Raw genomic sequence first — 22,507 nt, forward strand, 5'->3', positions numbered from 1 at the left:
AGAAACCAAATCATCATAGATAGCTCATCCAATTTTAAGAGTATTGGCTTTTCTATGGACTTAAATGTGAGTTCCCACATAAAGAGAAAATGTAGAGTGTTGAAGCTTTTGCCAATTGATGTTCCTTGCATCTAGCGGATCTTCTCACAATCCTAGACAATCCATTCATTGAACTTTTCCTGAAATATACTTGATAGACTCATTACTTCAATGAACTATATGTTGTTATTAATTACCAAAAACACCTAGGGAACAATTGTGCTTTCACCGACATGGGCCATCATCACCGACAAGAGGAGAATTCCGTCCTCACTAACAAATGAAATAGAAAGTTGAGGAACTCCCATGGGGGATTTGGAGGTTGGAGCTAAATAAGACAAAAATCCTATATAAGCAGTTCCATCAACGGTAGATGACAAAACATCCCAATAAGGACACCGCCCAGAGAACCTCTTGGAGAACACGGGAAGGAACACATGCCGACACCATAGGATGAGTCGACGCACTGGTATTGACAACAAAAGAAGACCGCTTGAACGACATATGGCCCCAACCAGAACACTAACCAACATCGACGAGCTCAAAATAAAGCAGTCCCTCCAAGGAACTCTGTAGCAGGACTCCATAATGAAGGTTGAAGAGGATGTCAACTGCTTGGAGAAGAGACCGACAACTATGGCCACACCTACCGAGATACTTGAAGCATCACTAGTAGGAGATGTTCCCAACACCTCATATCAAATCAAATAACCATGTGTCAGGTCCGAACTGATCGACTTGGATCTCCCACGTGAAAGGACGTGGATGTCCCCTAGAGGGGGAGGGGTGAATAGGCGCTTTAAAATAATTATGATTTAGGCTTGAACAAATGCGGAATAAAACTAACGTTTAATTAGTCAAGCACAAAACCTAAAACAACTAGGATCACCTATGTGCACCAACAACTTATGCTAAGCAAGATAAACAACTAAGTGATAGCAAGATATATGACATGAAACAATATGGCTATCACAAAGTAAAGTGCATAAGTAATGGGCTCGGGTAAGAGATAATCGAGGCACGCGGAGACGACGATGTATCCCAAAGTTTACACCCTTGCGGATGCTAATATCCGTTTGAAGGGGTGTGGAGGCACAATGCTCCCAAAGAAGCCACTAGGGCCATCGTAATCTCCTCACGCCCTCACACAATGCAAGATGACGTAATTCCACTAAGGGACCCTTGGGGGTGGTCACCGAACCCATACAAACAAGGTTGGGGCAATATCCACAACTTAATTGCAGGCTACCAACAACACCACGAAGCTTCACCACAATATATTGTGGATCCAAGATTACCTCAAATGCTCGGGGCAATATCCACAAGCTAATTGGAGACCCCAATGCTTGCTCGGAGCTTTACACCACAATGATTGAGCTCCAAGGCACCACTAAGCTTCTAGGACGCCAAAGCACCCAAGAAGAACAAGCTCTAGGTTACCATGCACCCAAAGGTAATAAGCTTCTCAAATTTCACTTCCACGTATAACCATGCAGAACTAAAATCGATGCAAATAATGCAATGTCAAGAACACACGAAGTGGTCAAGTCCCTCACACTCAAATCCCTCCACAACAACAAAAGATATGGAGGAAAATGAGAGGAAGAACAAGGAGCTCAAAAAGAACTCCAAGATCTAAATCCAAGGGGTTCCCCTCACATAGAGGAGAAAGTGATTGGTGGAAATCTGCATATAGATCTCCTCTCTCTTTTCCCTCAAGAACTATCAAGAATCATTGGAGGGATTGAGAGTTAGCTAGCTCGAAGAAGGTCAAGAATGCAGGAATAACATGAGCTCAAGTGATGGAAAAACATTGGGGAAAAAGACCCCCTTAAATAGGTCTTCCCAAATCCAACAGTTATGTGCACATGTCGTGCACAAGAGGTACTACTGCTTGGCGGAGCGGTACTACTGCTCAGAACACATCAGTACTTTCGCTTAAAAAGAGAAATGGCACCTCAGAAGAGAGATAGGAGAAATAAGCAGAAGAGGGGCCGGTAGGGGAGGGCGTAAGTACGGTCGGAGCGGTACTACTGCTCTGCCCCCAGTGGTACTTATGCATAAAATAGGCAACAACGCCCAAGATGCGAGAAAGGTAAAATAAGCGGAAGAGATGTCGGCAGGGGAGGGCGGTATTACCGCTCTGCCCCCAGCGGTACTTCCGCTTGAGAGAGAAAACCTATCGTGGTACTAAAACTACCATAACTTTCATATACGAGCTCCAAATTGAGCAAACTCAAGTTTATCTTAAGAACATGCAGATATGAAAATGACAATGATATAGAGATGTGAAACCTCTATGAATGAAGAACCGACAAAAAATCCAACATCGAAAACATCATAGAAGATGCACATGAACTCCATTTTTTATGAACTCGAGCTTGTCATGAAGATGACCATAAGCTCAAGAACCCACATAGAGAAAAACCAACCAAGAACCAAGAAAGATGATGATGCCAATAATGCAATGGTTTGAGCTCTCAACGAATGATACTATCAAGCTACTCACTTGAGAGCCCCCTTGATAGTATGGCAATCTATCCTATAACCCGGTCTCCCAACTACACCGAGACCGGTAAAATAGAAAACCTATCACAGACAAACCTTTTCCTTGCGCATAGTCCACTTAAGCTAGATGATGACGATGTTGTCCTCCTCAAGATGGACCACCTTCCATGATTGCACCGGCTCGACGAATACTAGTAGATTACTCCCCCATACTCCATGATGGGTGAGCCACTCTTCAGCACATCTTCACAAGTCCATTGCCACCACAATGGAAGGCAAGCTTCAAACATGATCTCTTCGTGATGCTCCACTAGAACTTGCACACCGCAATCTTGATGACGATCACCACTTGATTTCATTCTCCATGGTTCATATGAGATCTCCCTCTTGACACAAGCCCATTGAAACACACCTAACCCCACATAGAACTCTCAGAAAGACCATGGGTTATTACACAAAGTGTAATGGACAATGCTTACCATACCATGGGATCACTTGATCCCTCTCGGTACATCTTGTATGCTTTGTGTGTTGATCAACTTGATTCAATCTTGACTTAGTCTTGATCAACCTTGTGTCTTTATGACCAATCTTTGGATAAAACCTTGAATACCACCTTGGTCATCATATAAATTCCTTGAAACCAACGGATGGACTTCAAGAAGTACCTATGGACAAATACTTCAAATATAGCTCAAGACAACAATTAGTCCATAGGGATTCTCATCAATTACCAAAACCGCATATGGAGAAATATGCTCTAACACGAGGGCCCAAGATGACAACACCATAAGAAGATTGCCAGGTAGAAAGACCAAATATAACAACTATAACTTGGAACAAAAGTAGGGGAACTTACCCAGGACAAAGAAAAGACCATGATATGTCAACAGTTCTCCTCCACCCGGAGAACAAGAAAAGTATTCAACAAGAACAAGACATGAAGTATTGTTCAAACGAAGGGGAATACATAGTGAAACCGAGAGAAGAAAATGACGAGGGAGAGAACCGTCGAGCTACAATCTTCCTATTATGTCGTTTACATACAATGAATTGTATATGTGGATTGTGGTGCAAAATAAAATCTATATCAAAAAAAATAACTTGACTTTTTGCATAAAAGTGACACCTTCACATTGTTGGAGAACGTAGTAATTTCAAAAAGAATCATACGTCACACAAGGATCTATTTGTGGAGAAACCAGCAACAAGCAAAGGTGTAGATCATCTTCATACCTTTGAAGATCGCTAAGCGGAAGCGTTGCTAGAATGCGGTTGACAGAGTCATACTCACAGCAATTCAGATCGTGGAAGATTCCAATCTACGCGTCGAACAACGGCGCCTCCGCGTTCAACACACGGGCAGCCCGGTGACATCTCCTACGCCTTGATCCAGCAAGGAGAGAGGAGAGGTTGAGGGAGAGCTCCAGGAAGCACGATGATGTGGTGGCGGTGAAGCTCGTGGTTCTCCGGCAGGGCTTTGCTAAGCACTACGGAGGAGGAGGAGGAGGTGTAGGAGGAGGAGGGCTACGCCGGGGCTAGGGTTCAGCTCCCATGCGCCTCCCCACTATATATAGGGGTGGAGGGGGATGGTTTCTTGCCCTCCAAGTCCATTGGGGCGTTGGCAAAGGTGGGGGGAAGAAATACCATCCTTTCCCTTCCCCACCGATTGTTATCCCCCCTTTTTTAGGGATCTTGATCTTATCCCTTGGGGATATGATCTTATTCCTTCTAAGGGGGGTCTTGGTGCGCCTTGACCAGGGGTGTGGGGCCTTGCCCCCACTACCCACGTTCATGTGGGTCCCCCCATGCAGGTGGGCCCCATTCCGGAACTTTCTAGAATCTTCCCTCTACAATACCGAAAAATCCTAAACATTTTCCGGTGGCCAAAATAGGACTTCCCATACATAAATATTTACCCCCAGACCATTCCGGAACTCCTCTTGATGTTCGGGATCTCATCCGGGACTCCGAACAACTTTCGGTAACCACATACTATTCCCATTACAACCCTAGAGTCATCGAACCTTAAGTGTGTAGACCCTACGGGTTCGGGAACCATGCAGACATGACCGAGACACCTCTCCGGTCAATAACCAACAACGGGATCTAGATATCCATGTTGTCTCCCACATGTTCCACGATGATCTCATCGGATGAACCACGATGTCGGGGATTCAATCAATCCCGTATGCAATTCCCTTTGTCTACCGATATGATACTTGCCCGAAATTCCATCGTCGGTATCCCCATACCTTGTTCAATCTCATTACCGACAAGTCTCTTTACTCGTTCCGCAACACATCATCTCGTGGCTAACTCCTTAGTCACAATGAGCTCATTATGATGATGGATTACCGAGTGGGCCCAGAGATACCTTTCCGTCACACGGAGTAACAAATCCTAGTCTTGATTCGTACCAACCCAACAAACACTTTCGGAGATACCTGTAGTGCACCTTTATAATCACCCAGTTACGTTGTGACGTTTGATACACCCAAAGCACTCCTACGGTGTTCGGGAGTTGCACAATCTCATGGTCTAAGGAAATAATACTTGACATTAGAAAAGCTTTAGCAGACGAACAATACGATCTAGTGCTATGCTTAGGATTGGGTCTTGTCCATCACATCATTCCCCAATGATGCGATCCCGTTATCAATGACATCCAATGTCCATGATCAGGAAATCGTGATCATCTATTGATCAACGAGCTAGCCAACTAGAGGCTCACTAGGGACATGTTATGGTCTATGTATTCACACATGTATTACGATTTCCGGTTAATACAATTATAGCATGAATAACACACAATTGCCATGAACGAGGAAATATAATATTAACCAATTTATCATTGCCTCTAGGGCATATTTCCAACACACATAGCCAAGGACCCTAGTGTTATTTAATATTTTAGGAAATAAACTAAGACGAGATTACAAAAATAAATAAAAACTAAACTTATTTTTCTCAAGTTTTATGAGCATTTGATAAAATTAAAGTAACATTTTCCTGCATGATAAAAAATGTGAACTGATTTTAATGCGTATGATTTCTTGCAATACATTTCGGGCAAGTTACTTTGGTCAATTCATGAGCCAATACATCATCCTTGCTATGACTGTCCTCCGCATCCTCGGGAAGATTGTGCTTACCGTCCTCGCAATGGTCATGCTATCTGATGACTGTAGTTACTCAATTTGTTGGAGGCACAATCTCAATGAAGCCCATTTGGCTATAAGACAACTAACCATGCTCATGGTCTAATCTCTCTAGACACACAATAACTTAACTTGGAACACATGGATTTATGGAAAAAAAATGCAAGTTCTTTGGTTGGCTCTTCGTTCATAATTGCATATCTACAGACGATGTTTTAGAGCACATGAGAGGAATTCTTGATTACAAGTTATATCCATCTTGTCACAACACACCTGAACATCCTAGACACATTATGATTGACCACTCATATGCAAAGGAAGTTTGGAAACTCATTGTAGTTGGATGGCTCGACCTGCACTCTTGATCTCAATTGTCCTCGGTTAAGGAGTGGTTGTTCTCGATCTACACTGCAATCTCGAAGGCATAAGTCAAAGTAGTATCCCCTATTATCACTATAATCACATGGACGGCATGGAAAGAGCGTGCTGGTTGGGTATTCCAAATGTCGAACACATTGTGATAGCCCGAGACCGACGCTCCAGAAGATTCCCCTTTTAGTTCGTGGTTGCCGTGTGATTATTTGTTTGCTGCATGCATCATCGCATCATTCGCATCATCCACATTGCATCGGCATCCCGTTGCCGCCAGTTTTCAAAAGTTGCATCCATTATCAGTTGTCGGTTCTCTCCGTGTTCGTGGTTGCCCGTTCTGAGCGCAACCACACATGCACGCGCCCGCGACATCATTTAAATTTTGTTTTTATAAGTGTGTATAAAACTTCCTATGTTTGGGTTGAAACTTGACGTGCGGTCTTATTTAGTTGTAGGTAGGCCGCCTGCCAATTTTCATCGCAATCGGAGTCCATCTGGTACCCGAATGATTGACCGTAGCAGCACATTATTCGGTCTATCGTCGGACGTTTTTTGGTGTTTAAAGATTACGTTGTCGGGTGCCATTTTCCCTCTCTTCTACGGCTAGCCTACTCTACACGGCCACTTAACCCGTCCCCACGTGCGAGGCCGTTCGATTCCGATCGTACGGTTGAAACGGGGGCGAAAAACTGCTAAACCTAGCCCCTATGTCTATAAATAGACACCCACTCTCTCTCCTCCTCGAATCCCATGCAAACCCTAGCCTCCTCTCTCCTCCCAGCCGCCGTGGGCCCGCCTGAGCCCATTCGAGGCCCGCCGCCGCTCGGGCTGTGCTCGCGGGAGAGCCTCGAGCTCCCCTCCCATGGCAGCCTGCATCGCCTCCCGAGCAGCCGGTGCCCAGACGTCGTCGCGCTGCCGGCCCACGCGAGCCCGTGGCAACCGCCACCGCGTAGCTCCTCCACCGGCCGCCTCCCGTCGCCTAGTCCGGAGGCCAGCTCCGCCTCGCCAGGTCCCGGCGCCGCCGCCTCGCGCTAGCTCCCCCGCGCGTCGCCTGGCCATAGCCTCGCCGCGTCGCCGCCTCAGTCCGCCGCCCGTCGGATCCGGGCAGATCCGGTCCGGCAGCCCCTTCTCCCCACGTCACTGTATTCGTCTCCCGCCTCGCCGGAGGCCGCGACCTGCGCCGCGCCGCCAGGGGCTCCCGCTCGGGAGCGAGCACGAGGCGAAGCTCTCTCGCCTGGCCAGACGGCCTCGCTCGCCCAGGCCCAGCGCCCCACGCCCAGGAGCCAGGCCGAGCTGCGCCATCGCCCCTTTGCGTGCAGCGCCTCGCCCAGGCCGGCCTCCTCCCCGAGTCCATCACCAGGCCGGCCCAAGAGGCCCATGGTGAGCGCCCGTCTAAACCCCGCCCAGTGCGTTATTTTTTTAATTATATGTGCTTTCCCTCTTGGTCCCATGAACGAATTAGGCCCGTTAGTACATTTTAGGATTTCTTCGGATTTATTAATTTGAGAAATATGCTAGATTTTTAAACGCCCGTAACTTTTGTTTCGTGTATCGGATTGGAACGAATTATATATGTAACTCGTGTAGAATTTTGCGTAGATTATGATTTTACAACTTGCATGCATGTTTGGAGTAGCTTGACCCGCTGATTGCCTAGAATGCGTGTTGTTCTAAGAGGTTGCTTATCCTGTCATTATTTTTACTCGTGTCCGGATTGTTCCAATCCCGTAGTTTAAATGATCATGTTATTAGGGAACTTTTGCCATGTATTTTAGAGTAATTGTTTGCATTTTTGCATGTACGTTCCGTCGCTAGTTTGTTATATCGTGTTTAGGACTTATTCTCGCATATACGTGTGGCGATATTTTTATTTTTACAACCCCACATGTTATATATGTTTTCGGGGTAGAAAAATTCATAGAATTTAAATGTGCATTTAGTTTTAGATTTTGAGAAAGTTAGTGCGCATGATATTTTGCCATGTTGCCCTTTTGTTTATTTTGTGGGATTTAATCCGTGCATGATATGAACGAGTTGTCAACTAGAGATATACCCTTGGATGTGTAGGCTAGCCTCTCGTAATTTTGGTTGCAATAGAAATCCATGTTTAGGTGTTGTTTGCTTGCTCTCAACATGCTAGAAAATAGTGCTGATTTGGAGATGCTGAAATATTTCTAAGTCTGAAATCTGTTATATTTTGTTGATGTCTTTCCATGAGTTTATCTGGTGATCTGTAGCTCTTTTGAGGTTGGTGCAATGGAGTTAGTTGTAGTCCTTAAGATTCTCTAGCATGCTGTGAATTTTCATGCCATTTGATGCCCTGTAACATATAGTTTTGTTGCTGTGAATATGCCTTCAGATCAAAAACTGCACTGTCAAAAACTGATATTTTCACTAAGTCTGAAACTGTGCGTGAGATGCCATTTTGAGAGTTCTTTTCCTAGTGATCCATACTTCCATGTTAGATGTTATTAGTAGTATGTTGTAGTGCATCTTGCTCTCTACTGTCCCATGCCTTGTTTGAGCATTTTGGATTTGTGTAGCTAGTTGTTCGAGGGTGTAGAAAATGCTATGTGGCTGATTTTGGCAGTTTATGACTATTTCTTGTGTAGCTTGTAGTTGTTGAACCGTTGCTCCGTTTTGAACGTGTCCTGTATGAAATTTGCTTAGAATCTCATGTAGCTTCATATTGTCTTTCTAGTTGTATGTTTTGAAATGCTTCTGACTGTCGTTGCACACATATTGCATTCATGCCATCATATCTTGCGGTGTTTGTATCTTTTGAACCGTAGCTCCGTTGGAGATGTTCTCTATGTGTAAATTGATTGGAATGATGCGTAGAATCACGTGAACCTATTTATTTTGTTGTTTAACAAGTATTAAAACATGTTCTTTCAGATCTGGACAGATTTATGAATTAACGTATGAGATCATCTCGGAGATGCTATATGTCGTTTCCGACCACATTTAAAATGCCTAGATAGGTATATTAATTACGCTTCACCTCTTTCCATGTTTAACCACATTTAATATTGCCATGTACCTAATCGGGATAGAAATAAATAATTCGTATGTGGAGTTTCGTCAATATGCAACTCGTTCCATATTGAACTTCACTTAATGTGTAGTGTTTGATTGTTGTGAATTGCATGCCATGGCTTGCATATATTCAAGTGCTCATGCATCATATGTGGATTGCATCTTGCCGTACATTTGCCATGGTGATTATCTGTGTTGATGCTTGTTCCCATTTGCTCCGTCTCGATAGAGTCCCGCAAGCGTGTCAGAATGTGAGGACCCGTTCGACTACATCAGTTCTTCTGCTTCACGGAGTCGTTCTTCTTCCAAGCGGGATCCCAGGCAAGATGACCATTTCCCCAGATACCATTACTATCATTTCCATGCTAGTTTTACCGTTTCTATTGTTATGTCTCGCTGCCTACTACCTGTTAAATATCAGCCTCCCAACATTGCCATGAAAACCTTCAACCTGTTCACAACCTAGCAAACCACTAATTGGCTATGTTATCGCTTGCTTAACCATGTGTTAGCGTTGCTAGTTGCAGGTGCAGTTGCTTCCATGTGTTAACATGGGTTCCTTGTTATATCACCATATTAAATGCTATTTAATTTAATGCACCTATATATTGGGTAAATGGTGGAAGGCTCGGCCTTTCTAGCCTAGTGTTTTGTTCCACCTTTGCCCCTTAGTTTCGGCAACCGGTGTTATGTTCCATAATTGAGCGCTCCTAACACGATCGGGGTTGTTATGGGGACCCCCTTGATAATTCGTCTTAGATTAAAGCTGGTCTGGCAAGACCCAACTTTGGTTCTATATTTTCCCAACATAATAATTCTATTAATACTGAAAGCATAGGGAGTTAGCACTACCCGAGGAGTAATTCAACGTAATTCAACATAATACAGGGAGGGCCCGTTGATTGTTCATTTGAAGTTTCTTCTTCTTCATCGTTCTAGGATGGGTTCTAGGCCGGCAGCCTGGGATAACAAAGATGGACGTCGTTCTTTTCTCGTTTGTTTTCATCCATAGTCAGACTCTGCTCTTCTTCTTGATATTTATGTATTGTATTGATGTGACTTTGATGTAGCTTGTGGCGAGTGTAAGCCAATTCCATATATCTCATCTTTTCAGTACATGTACTTGTAACGATATCCACTCTTGTGAAACGACGAGATGCGCTTCTATCCCTGTCGAGGCCCTCGTGCCTAAATAAGGATAGGATCGCATCTTGGGCGTTACAAGTTGGTATCAGAGCAGTACCGACCTAGGAGCCCCCTTGATTGATCGAACTTGGTCGAGTTGAGTCTAGTGCAAAAACTACTTTGAGTCTAGTTATATATCGGAGAGTAGGTTTCTTTTTTCTCCTCTTCTATGCTCTGGTGAGGTTCACGACTTAGGGATTTTAATTCTACTCCTCTTCTCACTCAAATTCTTTTTAGGATCACACGTATATTTTTGGAATCTATATGATGCCGATGTGATGGAGTTCTGTCTTGGTGCCTCCTGTCTGAGTTGATTTCTTCCGGGGAGTTGAGCTCCAGGGGATATTCTCGAGCACATCGTTATCATTCAGATTTCTTAGTATCTCAGGACGAAGGTTGTTCGAAATTGCTTCAATATTGGTAGTGGCGAGAGGAGTCCGGCTTCCCTAGTACTAGTGCAGAGAGTTCCAGATGTATCGTCATACTTAGTATTGTTGTGATTACGAGTGTCTGAAATAGATGAGGTTCCGAGATTCTGGTTATGTGGTGACGGATGTGATACACTGGACGGGTTAGTATAGGAGTTGAGTGATATATTACTCCATGTATCCATGGACCAAATTGCATGACCAGAAATTTCGGGAGTTCTTAGGTGGGAATTCAAGTAGTTACTTATAGGACAATCTTCCAACAAATGCATGATGTTAGGTTGGGGTTTGACATCTAGTGAATTCGTTTGTTCATGGTCGACTTACAGCGGTTCTCGTTGGGTCTTAAAGAGTCCTTGTATCTTGCTACAACTCGGGGACGCTTCGTATGTCGTGTGCACTGCCTTGTACATAATGGCTACTGTAAGGATCGAGCCCGTGCGATCCTGTCCATGAAAATATCGGATGAAATCTCTCTCATGTATTTGTTCTGGCTTGTTTTGTAAGCCTCATCTTTTGTTTTGTTGAATATGGTAACGCGAGTTGCTTCGATGTCAAATGGTGAATTCACACCTTTCCTAAGTGGTGTTCTCATATTTTTATGAGAGTGCTAATCCTTTTGCTTAATCAATTGTCATATCAATTCCTTTTCAACCGGAGTCATCGTGTCAATTCTTTTCAACTGTTGTGCTTCTCTTCAAGTGAAATTCAATCCTCTCCAATTTTGCAAGATCATTCTCTCATTTCTTTCCGGAGTTTTTCTCATCCATCCCAAGTTGTCTTTGTTTTCCCCTCCCTCCCACCCTTTTCTTCAGTGATTAGTTTATCATTCTAGTGCCTTCCTTTTCATTGTTGCTTCCGCTATCTTTTCTTCCGTGTCCTATCCGGTGATTCATTGTGAAGATTCTCAGGATCTTCGTGTTCATCTTTATTCATTCTTGTCATCTTTTCCGGTGAATTCAGTTCAGTATCTGTGTTCATCATATCCTTTTCATCCTTGTAATTCTTTCCTATCTTGGAAATTCTTATCAAGTCTTCTTGTGGTCATTTCTCTCTATTCTATCCGGAGCGTTGAAGTTATCTCAGAAGTTCTTGTTTTCAATTCTTTCTATTATTTCGAGGCGCTAACCTCATCAAGTTTTCTTTTTACCGGTGCAATATCTCTCTTTCTAAGCAATCTTTTCAACGGTGGTTTCTTTCAGTGGCCCCATAACCCACAGGCTTTTCCCAGGATCTTATTTGGCTTTGTAATCTTTCTGTTGCTCTCTAATTCTTTCAATTATGACGTAAGTATGAATCCCATCAGTCATATTCCTTCTTCAAGATCAATTTGAATTAATTTTCATATTTGGCTCAACCTTGCATATTCCTTATTCCGGAGTGTCTCAGTTATTCTTGGTGGTGTTCTCCTCTTCCAGCCTTGAAGACCGAAGGAGTGTTTCTCCCAAATCTTGGTACATGCTCTTGAAGATTCTTCATTTCACCTTTGTGCCATCATCTCGAATTTTTCCCAATCATGAGAAATCCCTTTCTTGCTATCCGGTGCATTTCAGGGTTCGTTTCATTCTTGATCCTCCGAAGGCCATCATTTCGGAAAATTCTTCGTTCTCAGCTTTCAGCTTTCATCCTCAATTCTTCTCAATTGTTGTCTCTTCGTTCGTCTCTCAATTATTCCGGTGCCTTGTTCAAGTTGTTCTCTCAGGTGGCTCATGATCTCTTCGTTCTCATGTATCTCCATTCATTCTTATTTTATCCCCATTCAATCCAATTCTTACCGGTGTCTCCTTCAAGACTTCTTCAAGTTTGTGCTCATATATCTCCTCAATCATTTCTAGAAGAATAAGTGGTACGCTAAATCCATTGCTTGTAATCAATAAAACTTGATGAAGGATAAGCATAACTTAATTCTTATTCTTGTTCATAGTGATCTAAATTCTTCTTCGGGAGTGGCTCATGATATCAATTCTTTGTCTCAAAGTGTTCTTCAGGATTCGTGTGGTAGTAGTTGTCATTCTCTTCTTCGTTCCTTCTCTCCAAGAGCTAGTTTTTATTCTTTGTAACAGATGCCTTGTGATGTTGCTCTATTCAATCAATCATTTTGTCTTTTCAAGATCATGTGGTTCCCTTGTTCAATTTAGTTAGCTTGTTGTGAATTTTTCTCAAGATCTGTCCATCTTATCGATTTTTTTGTCCACTTGTCCTACCGAAGTGCTGCCGAAATTTTGTGTGAATTCTTCCTCATTTCTATATCATTCCTCACCTCCTTGCAACTTTCAAGGATCGTTGGTTTCACTCGTTTGTCAAAGGAGCAACTAAGTTTTACCTCTTGCCTTCTCATTCTCTTCCCCTATCATTCTTGGATCTCGGGTCGAGATCCTCTTGTAGTGTAGGAGAGTTGTGACAGCTCGAGACCGACGCTCCAGAAGATTCCCCTTTTAGTCCGTGGTTGTCGTGTGATTATTTGTGTTGATGCTTGTTCCCGTTTGCTCCGTCTTGATAGAGTTCCGCAAGCGTGTCGGAATGTGAGGACCCGTTCGACTACTTCGGTTCGTCTGCTTCACGGAGTCGTTCTTCTTCCAAGAGGGATCCCAGGCAAGATGACCATTTCCCCAGATACCATTACTATCATTGCCATGCTAGTTTTACCGTTTCTATCGTTATGTCTCGCTGCCTACTACGTGTTAAATATCAGCCTCCCAACATTGCCATGAAAACCTTCAACCTGTTCACAACCTAGAAAACCACTGATTGGCTATGTTACCGCTTGCTTAACCATGTGTTAGCGTTGCTAGTTGCAGGTGCAGTTACTTCCATGTGTTAACATGGGTTCCTTGTTATATCACCACATAAAATGCTATTTAATTTAATGCACCTATATACTTGGTAAAAGGTGGAAGGCTCGACCTTTATAGCCTAGTGTTTTGTTCCACCTTTGCACCCTTAGTTTCGGCTACCGGTGTTATGTTCCATAATTGAGCGCTCCTAACACGATCGATGTTGTTATGGGGACCCCCTTGATAATTCGTCTTAGATTAAAGCTGGTCTGGCAAGGCCCAACTTTGGTTCTATATTTGCCCAACATAATAATTCTGTTAATACTGAAAGCATAGGGAGTTAGCACTATCCGAGGAGTAATTCAACATAATACAGGGAGGGCGAGTGCTAATGGTGCTGGTCCAAAACAGAGCCACTTACGGGGCCACCCGGGGCAACTCGGGGGGATTTCTATCCGGCCACCGTACGTATTGCTCATCCGTCGTTTCCTGAGAACAAGATATGTGGCTCCTATCGGGATCGTCGACACGTCGGGCGGCCTTGCTGGATTAGTTTTACCTTTGACGGAATATCTTGTGCATCGGGATTTCGGTGATGCTTTGGGTAATCTCAGAGTTGAGGTTTTCCACTAAGGAGTCCGACGAGATCGCGAGTTTCGTGATCGAGGATTTCTATGCAGCTTGTGGTAATTTGTGATGGACTAGTTGGAGCACCCCTACAGGGTTAAATCTTTCAGAAAGTCGTGCCCGCGGTTATGTGGCACCGTGGAAACTTTGGTTAACACTAGTTCTAGACAACTTGAAGTTAACTTAATTAAAATATGCCAACTGAGTGCGTAACCGTGACTGTCTCTTCCGCGAGTTCCTTCTCCGATCGAGGACACGGTGGGGCTATGTTTGACATAAGTAGGTGTTCAGGATCATTCTTTTGATCATTAGTAGTTCACGTCCGCTATGCGTAGATCATCCCCCTCTTTATTCTTGTACTCGTAAGTTAGACACTAAATATATGCCTAGTCGCTTGCTGCAGCCTCACCACTTAACCATGTCTCCCCTATTAAGCTTTGCTAGTCTTGATACCTTTGGAAATGAGATTGCCGAGTCCCCCTGTGGCTCACAGATTACTACCACACCAGTTGCAGGTACATGTAAAGGGTTACTTGATGCGAGCGCGTTGATTGTTTATTTGGAGTTTCTTCTTCATCGATCTAGGATGGGTTCCAGGCCGGCAGCCTGGGATAGCAAGGATGGACGTCGTTCTTTTCTCGTTTGTTTTCGTCCGTAGTCGGACCCTCCTCTTCTTCTTGATATTTATGTATTGTACTAATGTGACTCTGATGTAGCTTGTGGCGAGTGTAAGCCAATTCCATATATCTCATCTTTTCAGTACATGTACTTGTAACGATATCCATTCTTGCAAAATGACGAGATGCGCTTCTATCCATGTCGAGGCCCTCGTGCCTAAATAAGGATAGCATCGCATCTTGGGCGTTACACACATCTTACCGCCTTTAGTTAGGATTTTCGACAATCAAAGCGCGAAGCTACCCTTTGGCACAAAGTCTCATCGTCTCATCCCGAACCCGTGTGTTTCTCATTAAACTCCTCGAGCCGTCTCTTTTTGACAACAAATACCTTTTATTTGGTTGTTTTATAATTTTGTTTGACTATACTCAGTGATAAAATTAAACTATGACATGGGCATCTCAACAACCTAGCGCAGTGGTTTGACTATACTCACTGATAAAACCCGAATGGTGTCGGGTTAGGTTTGTCTCTTGGGCCAGATTCAGTCTAAGTTTTACAATCGAAAAGATAATTTGGCCATAATCGGGCTTCTCTTTTCAGGCATTCGGGCCAAGCTTTTAGCTTAATCATTGAGTTTTGAGACTAAAATGCGTGTGTCTGAACTAGGGTATCACTCAACCGGGTTTTTAGTAAAACTGTTTTGCTAGGTCTTAACCGACGAAGATTTTTCGAACGTCGAAGTAGGTCCCTAACCTTGTGCCTACAAAATAAATAGATCCCTGACCTATAAAAAAGGAAAAAGGGGGAAAATCTAACTTGAAAAAGGGAATTGTTTATTTCCAACCTATTTTTGCTCCGGTTTCTCTGTGACCGTAATTTTCTGATCTAGATTCAACATCCTCTCACAGTCACCGATCAAACACAGGTTAATCGGTTTCGCCGGCGCGATGCACCCCTCCACCAGCGGCAAGCCGGCGCCGATGCCCCCGCACCGCTCGCCGTGATATAGGCCCGTCCCCGTCCCCGGTCAACATGAACCCTTGTGTTATCAGAGCATGAAGCTGCCCTTTGGCACATCCTACCGCCTTCTGTTAGGATTTTCGACAATGAGAGCATGAAGCTGCCCCTTGGCACAAAGTCTCATCCCCGAACCCTTGTGTTTCTCATTTAACTTCTCAAGCCGTCTCTTTTTGACTACAAATACCTTTTATTTGGTTGTTTTATAATTTTGTTTGACTATACTCAGTGATAAAATTAAACCTTGGCATGGACATCTCAACAACCTAACGCGTTGGTTTGACTATACTTAGTGATAAAACTCGAATGGTGTCAGGTTAGGTTTGTCTCTTGGGCCAGATTCACGCTCAGCTTTACAAACGAAAAGATAATTTAACCATAATCGGGCTTTTCTTTTCAGGCATTCGGGCCAAGCTTTTAGCTTAATTATTGATTTTTAAGACTAAAATGTATATGTTCGAACTGGGTTATCACTCGACCTGATTTTTAGTAAAACGGTTTTGCTAGGTCTTAACCGACGAAGATTTCCGGAGCGTCCAAGTAGGTCTCTAACCTTGTGCCCAAAAAATAAATAGATCCCTGACCCATAAAAAGAAAAAGAAAAAAAGGGGAAAATCTAACTTGAAAAAAGGAATTGTTTATTTCCAACCTATTTTTGCTCCGGTTTCTCTGTGGCCGTAATTTTCTGATCCAGATTCAACATCCTCTCACAGTCACCGATCAAACACAGGTTAACCGGTTTCGCCGGCGCGACGCACCCCTCCACCAGCGGCAAGCCGGCGGCGATGCCCCCGCACCGCACGCCGTGATATAGGCCCGTCCCCGTCCCCGCTCCCGTCCGAACGACACGACCTAGCACCAAACCCACCCACGCGCACGGAAGAAACAAAAATCCCGAGCCCACCACCACCGCCACCATACTCCCCTCCCTCATCGCCACCGTCGGCTCCCTCGCCACAGGCACCGTCGCGGCCCTCGCGGCGGCTGCGGCGGGGGCGGCGGCGAACGCGGGCTCCCTCCCCCGCGCCCGCTCGGCGGGGTCGGCCGTCGTCGCGGCGGCCATGTCGACGGCCCGCGTCTACGCGGACGTGAACGTGCGCCGCCCCAGGGAGTACTGGGACTACGAGGCTCTCTCCGTCCAATGGGGGTAAAAATAAAACCAACGCCTCACTCTGCTCCTGTTCTTCTTTTTTTCTGTACCTAGAGTGATTATGCGGGAGGATCGCATCTAAAATTCACTGAACAACAACGTGTCGCTGCTGGGGGGTGACTCGTACATGCTGTGTTCGAAGGTGTATATGGTTTGTGTTCAGTTTCAGAGATTGGGACGGACTGGGTGGATCATTATATTGCTTGATCGGTGTATTATACAGTGATGAGGAGTCAATAGGAGTGGACTCTGGTTTGTAGGATTTTAAAACCTTTGGTCGTCAGGCTGTGATCATATTGTTTTGCTCTTTTATAGGTGTCTGTTTGAAGTTCGATTGGAGCTGTCCTTGAATACCACTCACGAGTGTTTTGCTATTTCGGGTCGTCTTACTATACTCGTTGTTTCAGCTGTTGTGCTTGTTAGAATTATGCCTTGACTGGGGCTGCATTCAGAGAACTGCATACCAAAAGAATAAACACCTCCAAAGTAGCATTGATGGAGGCCATTTAATATCTCTGTAGGGAGGTTGGTCTTAGCAAAACAGAATGGAGTTGCACCACCCAAAATGCTCAATTGGACAAATTATTTGAACGTTTAAACAGTAGTCATATGACCCTCAATCACTATCATAGTAGTGAATCCACTTCTGCTTCCTGTTTGAAATTTTTGACAAATGTGGTGTCACCTTTTTAGTTGGTGAATTTTGGAATGAAACACAATAAATATCTTGTTTTTTAGGGAATAAATGTCTTGTTTATTGTAGCTACTATGTACTTAGTTTGATCAACTGATGGTTCTTCCCCATTCAGTGAGCAGGATGATTATGAGGTCGTGCGGAAAGTAGGCAGAGGGAAATACAGTGAAGTCTTTGAAGGAGTTAATGTAACAAACGATGAGCGATGCGTCATTAAAATCCTCAAGCCTGTTAAGAAAAAGAAGGTATCCTTGCTTACTTTGAAGATTAGCACATTTTGATGGTCTGCTATTGTATTACAGCTGATAACATCAATACTTGGCGTAATTCGATGGTTACATACTCTGCATTTCCTACTTGTCCAACTATGGTTTCCTCCTTGGCTACTGAAAAGTGTCACCCTGATTCTGTTTAATGCCATTTCTACAATTTTCAGCTTGCAGCTGACAGGTACAACCGTACAATTAACAAGCTGGTCAAGGGATCTTAGGTCTCTTCGTCCATTTGCATCCATAACTCACATCTTGTGACTAACCACTTGCACCATATGATGCAACTAACCAGTTCGAAAACTTCTAATTTTATCACTGTTAGAGATCAGTTTAGCATCAGCTCTGTTATTTAGTCTTCATGCCCTTTTCAGCTGACAAGTTTCGCCTGTTTCTTTAAGTGCATGATGCCACTCTTTCTCATTTGTTGGCTATGCACCTTCTGCTCCATTCAACTCTATTTACCTGCTTATCGCGTTCTTTGTGCTATCCAAATATGTGATTTTTATTGCAGATAAAGAGGGAAATAAAGATTCTTCAGAACCTTTGTGGTGGTCCAAATATTATTAAGCTTCTTAATGTTGTCAGAGACCAGCAATCAAAGACTCCAAGTTTGGTATTTGAATACGTAAACAGCACAGATTTCAAAGTTCTCTATCCAACGTTTACAGACTATGACATCCGGTTCTATATTTATGAACTTCTTAAGGTACACCTTCTTATTTTGTTTAATCATTGGATGAAATGTTGAACCTGTATCACATCTAGCAGATAATAAAGTTGTGATATATTTATGTGATTGTACACATCTAACAGACTAACACTGTTTTGAGCTAAATCTTCCCTGTAATGCATTTTACTGCAATGATTTTGTAGTTGCACGTCTTGTGATTTTATTACGAGAGTTTCAGTTGTTTCCCATTCATATGTTCCTTGAGAGGCTGACCTGTGTTGTTTATCGATTCTTACATGTGGTCAACATCAGTTGCTAATGGTGAATTATCTGGGTTGGTCCTCGTATATTGATTATTGTAACATGGAGGATAGGGTTGAACGTTTGGCTACAATAAATATGTGCAGAAACTGTAGAAGGATAATATAGAGCCTCTAGCATGGTATGTTTAAGGCTGTAATACTGATGTCCAGTACTTGAATGTGAGGCTGAGTGCAACACTAAAACTTATTTCCTGCATGGCTAGTCTGGCATTTATATACTCTCCTAAATTGTTGATCGCTGTTATATTTTTTATTGGATATGACGAGCCAGGTGTCTTACAAATTTTTTGCTAGATAAAATTAGCTTATGAGGGTACCAATTTTCAGCTACATCTTTAATTAAAACAAGTGCAAATATGTCTCCAGTTCCTTAGTAAAATACTTGTCACTGTGGTAGTAGATAACCAAACCAGTGAGTTGTGTTAGCGATAATTTCATAACTTTTTTCCATATGCTATGTCAATGTAGTTTTCATTTGATAAGTTACCAAACTTTATTCGCTTCTTGTTGAAATACAGTAAGATAACAGGCTCATTTTTTACTTAGTCTCTGTAAATGAAGCTAAGTTTTTTTAGTTTGTTGTAATTTGTAAATGTAGGATCTCCCGCCGTGGTATTTTTTTGGGTTAGTTGTTCACATTACATGTTCTGGACTTGTTCCCCCCTAGGATTTTCAATCTTATACGGCATTTTAAGGGGTTGTGTTTCTTACCTAGAAAAGTAATCTCCCATCATTTTCTTGTTGTTTTACTGATTGCCAGCCTGCTCACATTTCAGGCATTAGATTACTGTCATTCCCAAGGAATTATGCATCGTGATGTTAAGCCTCACAATGTTATGATTGACCATGAGCTTCGCAAGCTTCGCTTGATTGATTGGGGACTTGCTGAGTTTTATTTTCCTGAGAAGGAGTACAATGTTCGTGTTGCTTCGAGGCAAGTTAATAAAATATAACATTCTGGCTCTGGTCATTTATAGCGATGTGGTATCCAAGTTTCATATGTAATTATATGTAGGCATCTCTTGGTTTGATTATTAGTTCCCTGTATCAGTTTCCAGTTTCTGTTCAAGGATGCTCATTGTGTGTGTTTTTAAGAAATACTCCCTCCGCAATGAAATACTCCCTTGTTAATGAAATGCTCCCTCCGTCCCAAAATAAGTGTCGCAAATTTTGTACTAAGTTAGTAAAAATTTAGTACTAAAGCAGCGACACTTATTTTGGGACGGAGGGAGTATAAGATGGTTTAGATCACTGAAGGAGTATACCTTAAGAAACAAATCATTCTGCCATCCGTCATTCCCTTGTTTTCAGGAGATTTGTGCTACTTAATTTTGCCGAGTTGCTGTGTGCTTTTTGAATCCCTTTCTGATCTAGCAAAATCATCATTCAAAATTTGCTGCAAGGTTAGAGGAACTTGATCAGAGTCAGATGGATGTATGAATGAGCACTTACATCCGTGCATGTGGATATTTTGACTGTTTTTTTCCTTCATTCAGGTATTTTAAAGGGCCTGAATTGCTGGTTGACTTCCAAGGGTACGACTACTCTTTGGATATGTGGAGCCTTGGCTGTATGTTTGCTGGAATGGTGTGTTTCCTTTCTATGATACGTAAACAATAATGAAATACACAGATGCCTTGCTTCTGTGAACTACTAATGATTGGATAATTAAGCATCAGTTATGGTTTGTTTGTTGTTCTGCGAGCAGATATTCCGCAAGGAACCATTCTTCTATGGTCATGACAACCATGACCAGCTTTTCAAAATAGCCAAGGTTTGCCATTGTGTCACAATTGTCTTGTATTTGCTCACACACGGTGTTCATTTATGCTATGGCTGAGCATAATGCTATTGTGAACATCATCTTTTCTTTTCCGGTTGAGGGTATTGTAGCCAGTAACAATTATTTTTTTTACTTCTGACCAGGTGCTAGGTACAGATGAACTTAATGCTTATTTGGGAAAATACAGAATTGTGCTTGATCCTCAGCTAGAGGCACTGATTGGGAGGTACCTCACACTACTCTGAACATCTCATTCGTATGGTGTAACTATTATCACATTTTTCATCAGGAAACAACAGTTTTCTTGATTTACATGAGCGTTATTGCTTAACACAGGCACAACAAGAAACCTTGGTCCAAGTTTGTCAATGCTGAAAATAGGCATCTTGTCTCGGAAGAGGTTATATTTCCCCTTCTTTTCCTGTAGGTTTTCCGTCCATCTGGCATTTTTCTCTGCCCTGTCTAATTACTGCCATACCCTTACGCAGGCCATCGATTTTCTTGATAAACTTCTTCGCTTTGACCATCAAGATAGGCTTACAGCCGAAGAAGCCATGGTTTGTTTCTGCACCTATTCGTTCATATAATAATACGAGATGCAAATAGTGCGCTAGCCAACTTGACACTTGTTGACCTGGAGTCAACTTATGACACGTTCCTTTTGATCCCACTGCAGGCGCATGCCTACTTTCACCAGGTGAGGGCAGCAGAAAACAGCAGAGGGAGAACGTAGCCAAGAGCCCAAGAGAGCCAAGAGAATTTAGATGCGAAAGCTGCTTCCGTTGAACCGTTGTGGAATTAGATCCTTCTAGCATCAAGTTGATGCAGAAGTGGATTACTTGACCTGATGGTTGGGACGCTGTCATGAATCTCTGATATACTGGCTCCTGAGATTTTTTTTTTTTTTTTTTTTTTGTTACTTGAAGTTTAAACTGCGAGTCTACAGAACAGACAGGCTACGCATTGTCATGACTGATGAGTTTTGATGCAACTAAAAGTTCTTGATATTATGTTTTAGTTGGGATTCTGGGCTTTGGTTGGGGCATGCAACTGCATCGTACTTGATGTTTTTTTTTGTTTTGAAAATTAATCTGTTAAGGTTATGAATATGGGCTGTCTATGTTGGGTTGATCTCCCGCAACTGATGCGCCCTGATCAAGGGAGACCTGAACCAACTATGGTTTTGGTCCCCTGTGAGTAGGGCTAAATCGGAGTGTTGGCGTGGTCAGTGACACCTTACGAGTTGTAGTGTTCACATAAACCACCTGTTGCTCCCCACATCCCAACAACCCCAATTGGTCCAAGGGAAACATCATACTATGGGAAGGCCATCTCTAGTGCCAATGGCGACCTGAAGGACGCTGGTACCCGCAACGACTGCACAAACTCCTTCTCACGCCCGCACCGAGCAGGCACGGGTCATCGCTTCACCCAGCAATGGCTACTTCTGTTGCATCAAAGACTCCTAAATCATCTGTTAGTGGTTCATTAGCTGTTCTAAAGTCTTATATATGATCCAGTAGCATTTACAGTAAATATAATGCTAATAATGGTACCAAAGCAGTCTAAAGGATGATGCATTTCTTCTTTAATTAAATGTTCCGCCCCATCTTGAAATGTGGCTAAAATGTGGATAAATGACGATGCCACCGTTTTGAAGAAGGCTTTCCTTTCCAGCATTACGTTCACTAGCAGGCGGAAGGCGAGACAACATGCCGCACCCAAGTATTAGCCCGTTGTTGATTGCAGCTTAATTTGTTGGTTGTTCATGTTAACTTTTCAGTTTTACTAAGTAGCGCGAGAAGATTATGAACTTTTGAAAAGAGTACAAATTGTTGGACCAT

General features: G+C 43.1%; 1 protein-coding gene across 1 annotated transcript; it reads left to right on the top strand.

The window, feature by feature from the left end:
- The first annotated feature begins 16,830 nt into the window (after nt 1–16,830).
- Nucleotides 16,831–21,680, top strand: LOC123449374 (casein kinase II subunit alpha-2-like). The gene is made up of 10 exons (XM_045126577.1): nt 16,831–16,918; nt 17,731–17,860; nt 18,399–18,593; nt 19,657–19,814; nt 20,377–20,467; nt 20,589–20,654; nt 20,807–20,889; nt 21,000–21,063; nt 21,152–21,220; nt 21,340–21,680. Exons 1-10 carry the CDS (start codon nt 16,833–16,835, stop codon nt 21,394–21,396), a joined length of 999 nt encoding a protein of 332 aa, XP_044982512.1. The 5' UTR covers nt 16,831–16,832; the 3' UTR covers nt 21,397–21,680.
- Nucleotides 21,681–22,507: the final 827 nt, after the last annotated feature.

This window comes from Hordeum vulgare, chromosome 4H, assembly GCF_904849725.1.
Source record: "Hordeum vulgare subsp. vulgare chromosome 4H, MorexV3_pseudomolecules_assembly, whole genome shotgun sequence".
NCBI lineage: Eukaryota > Viridiplantae > Streptophyta > Magnoliopsida > Poales > Poaceae > Hordeum > Hordeum vulgare.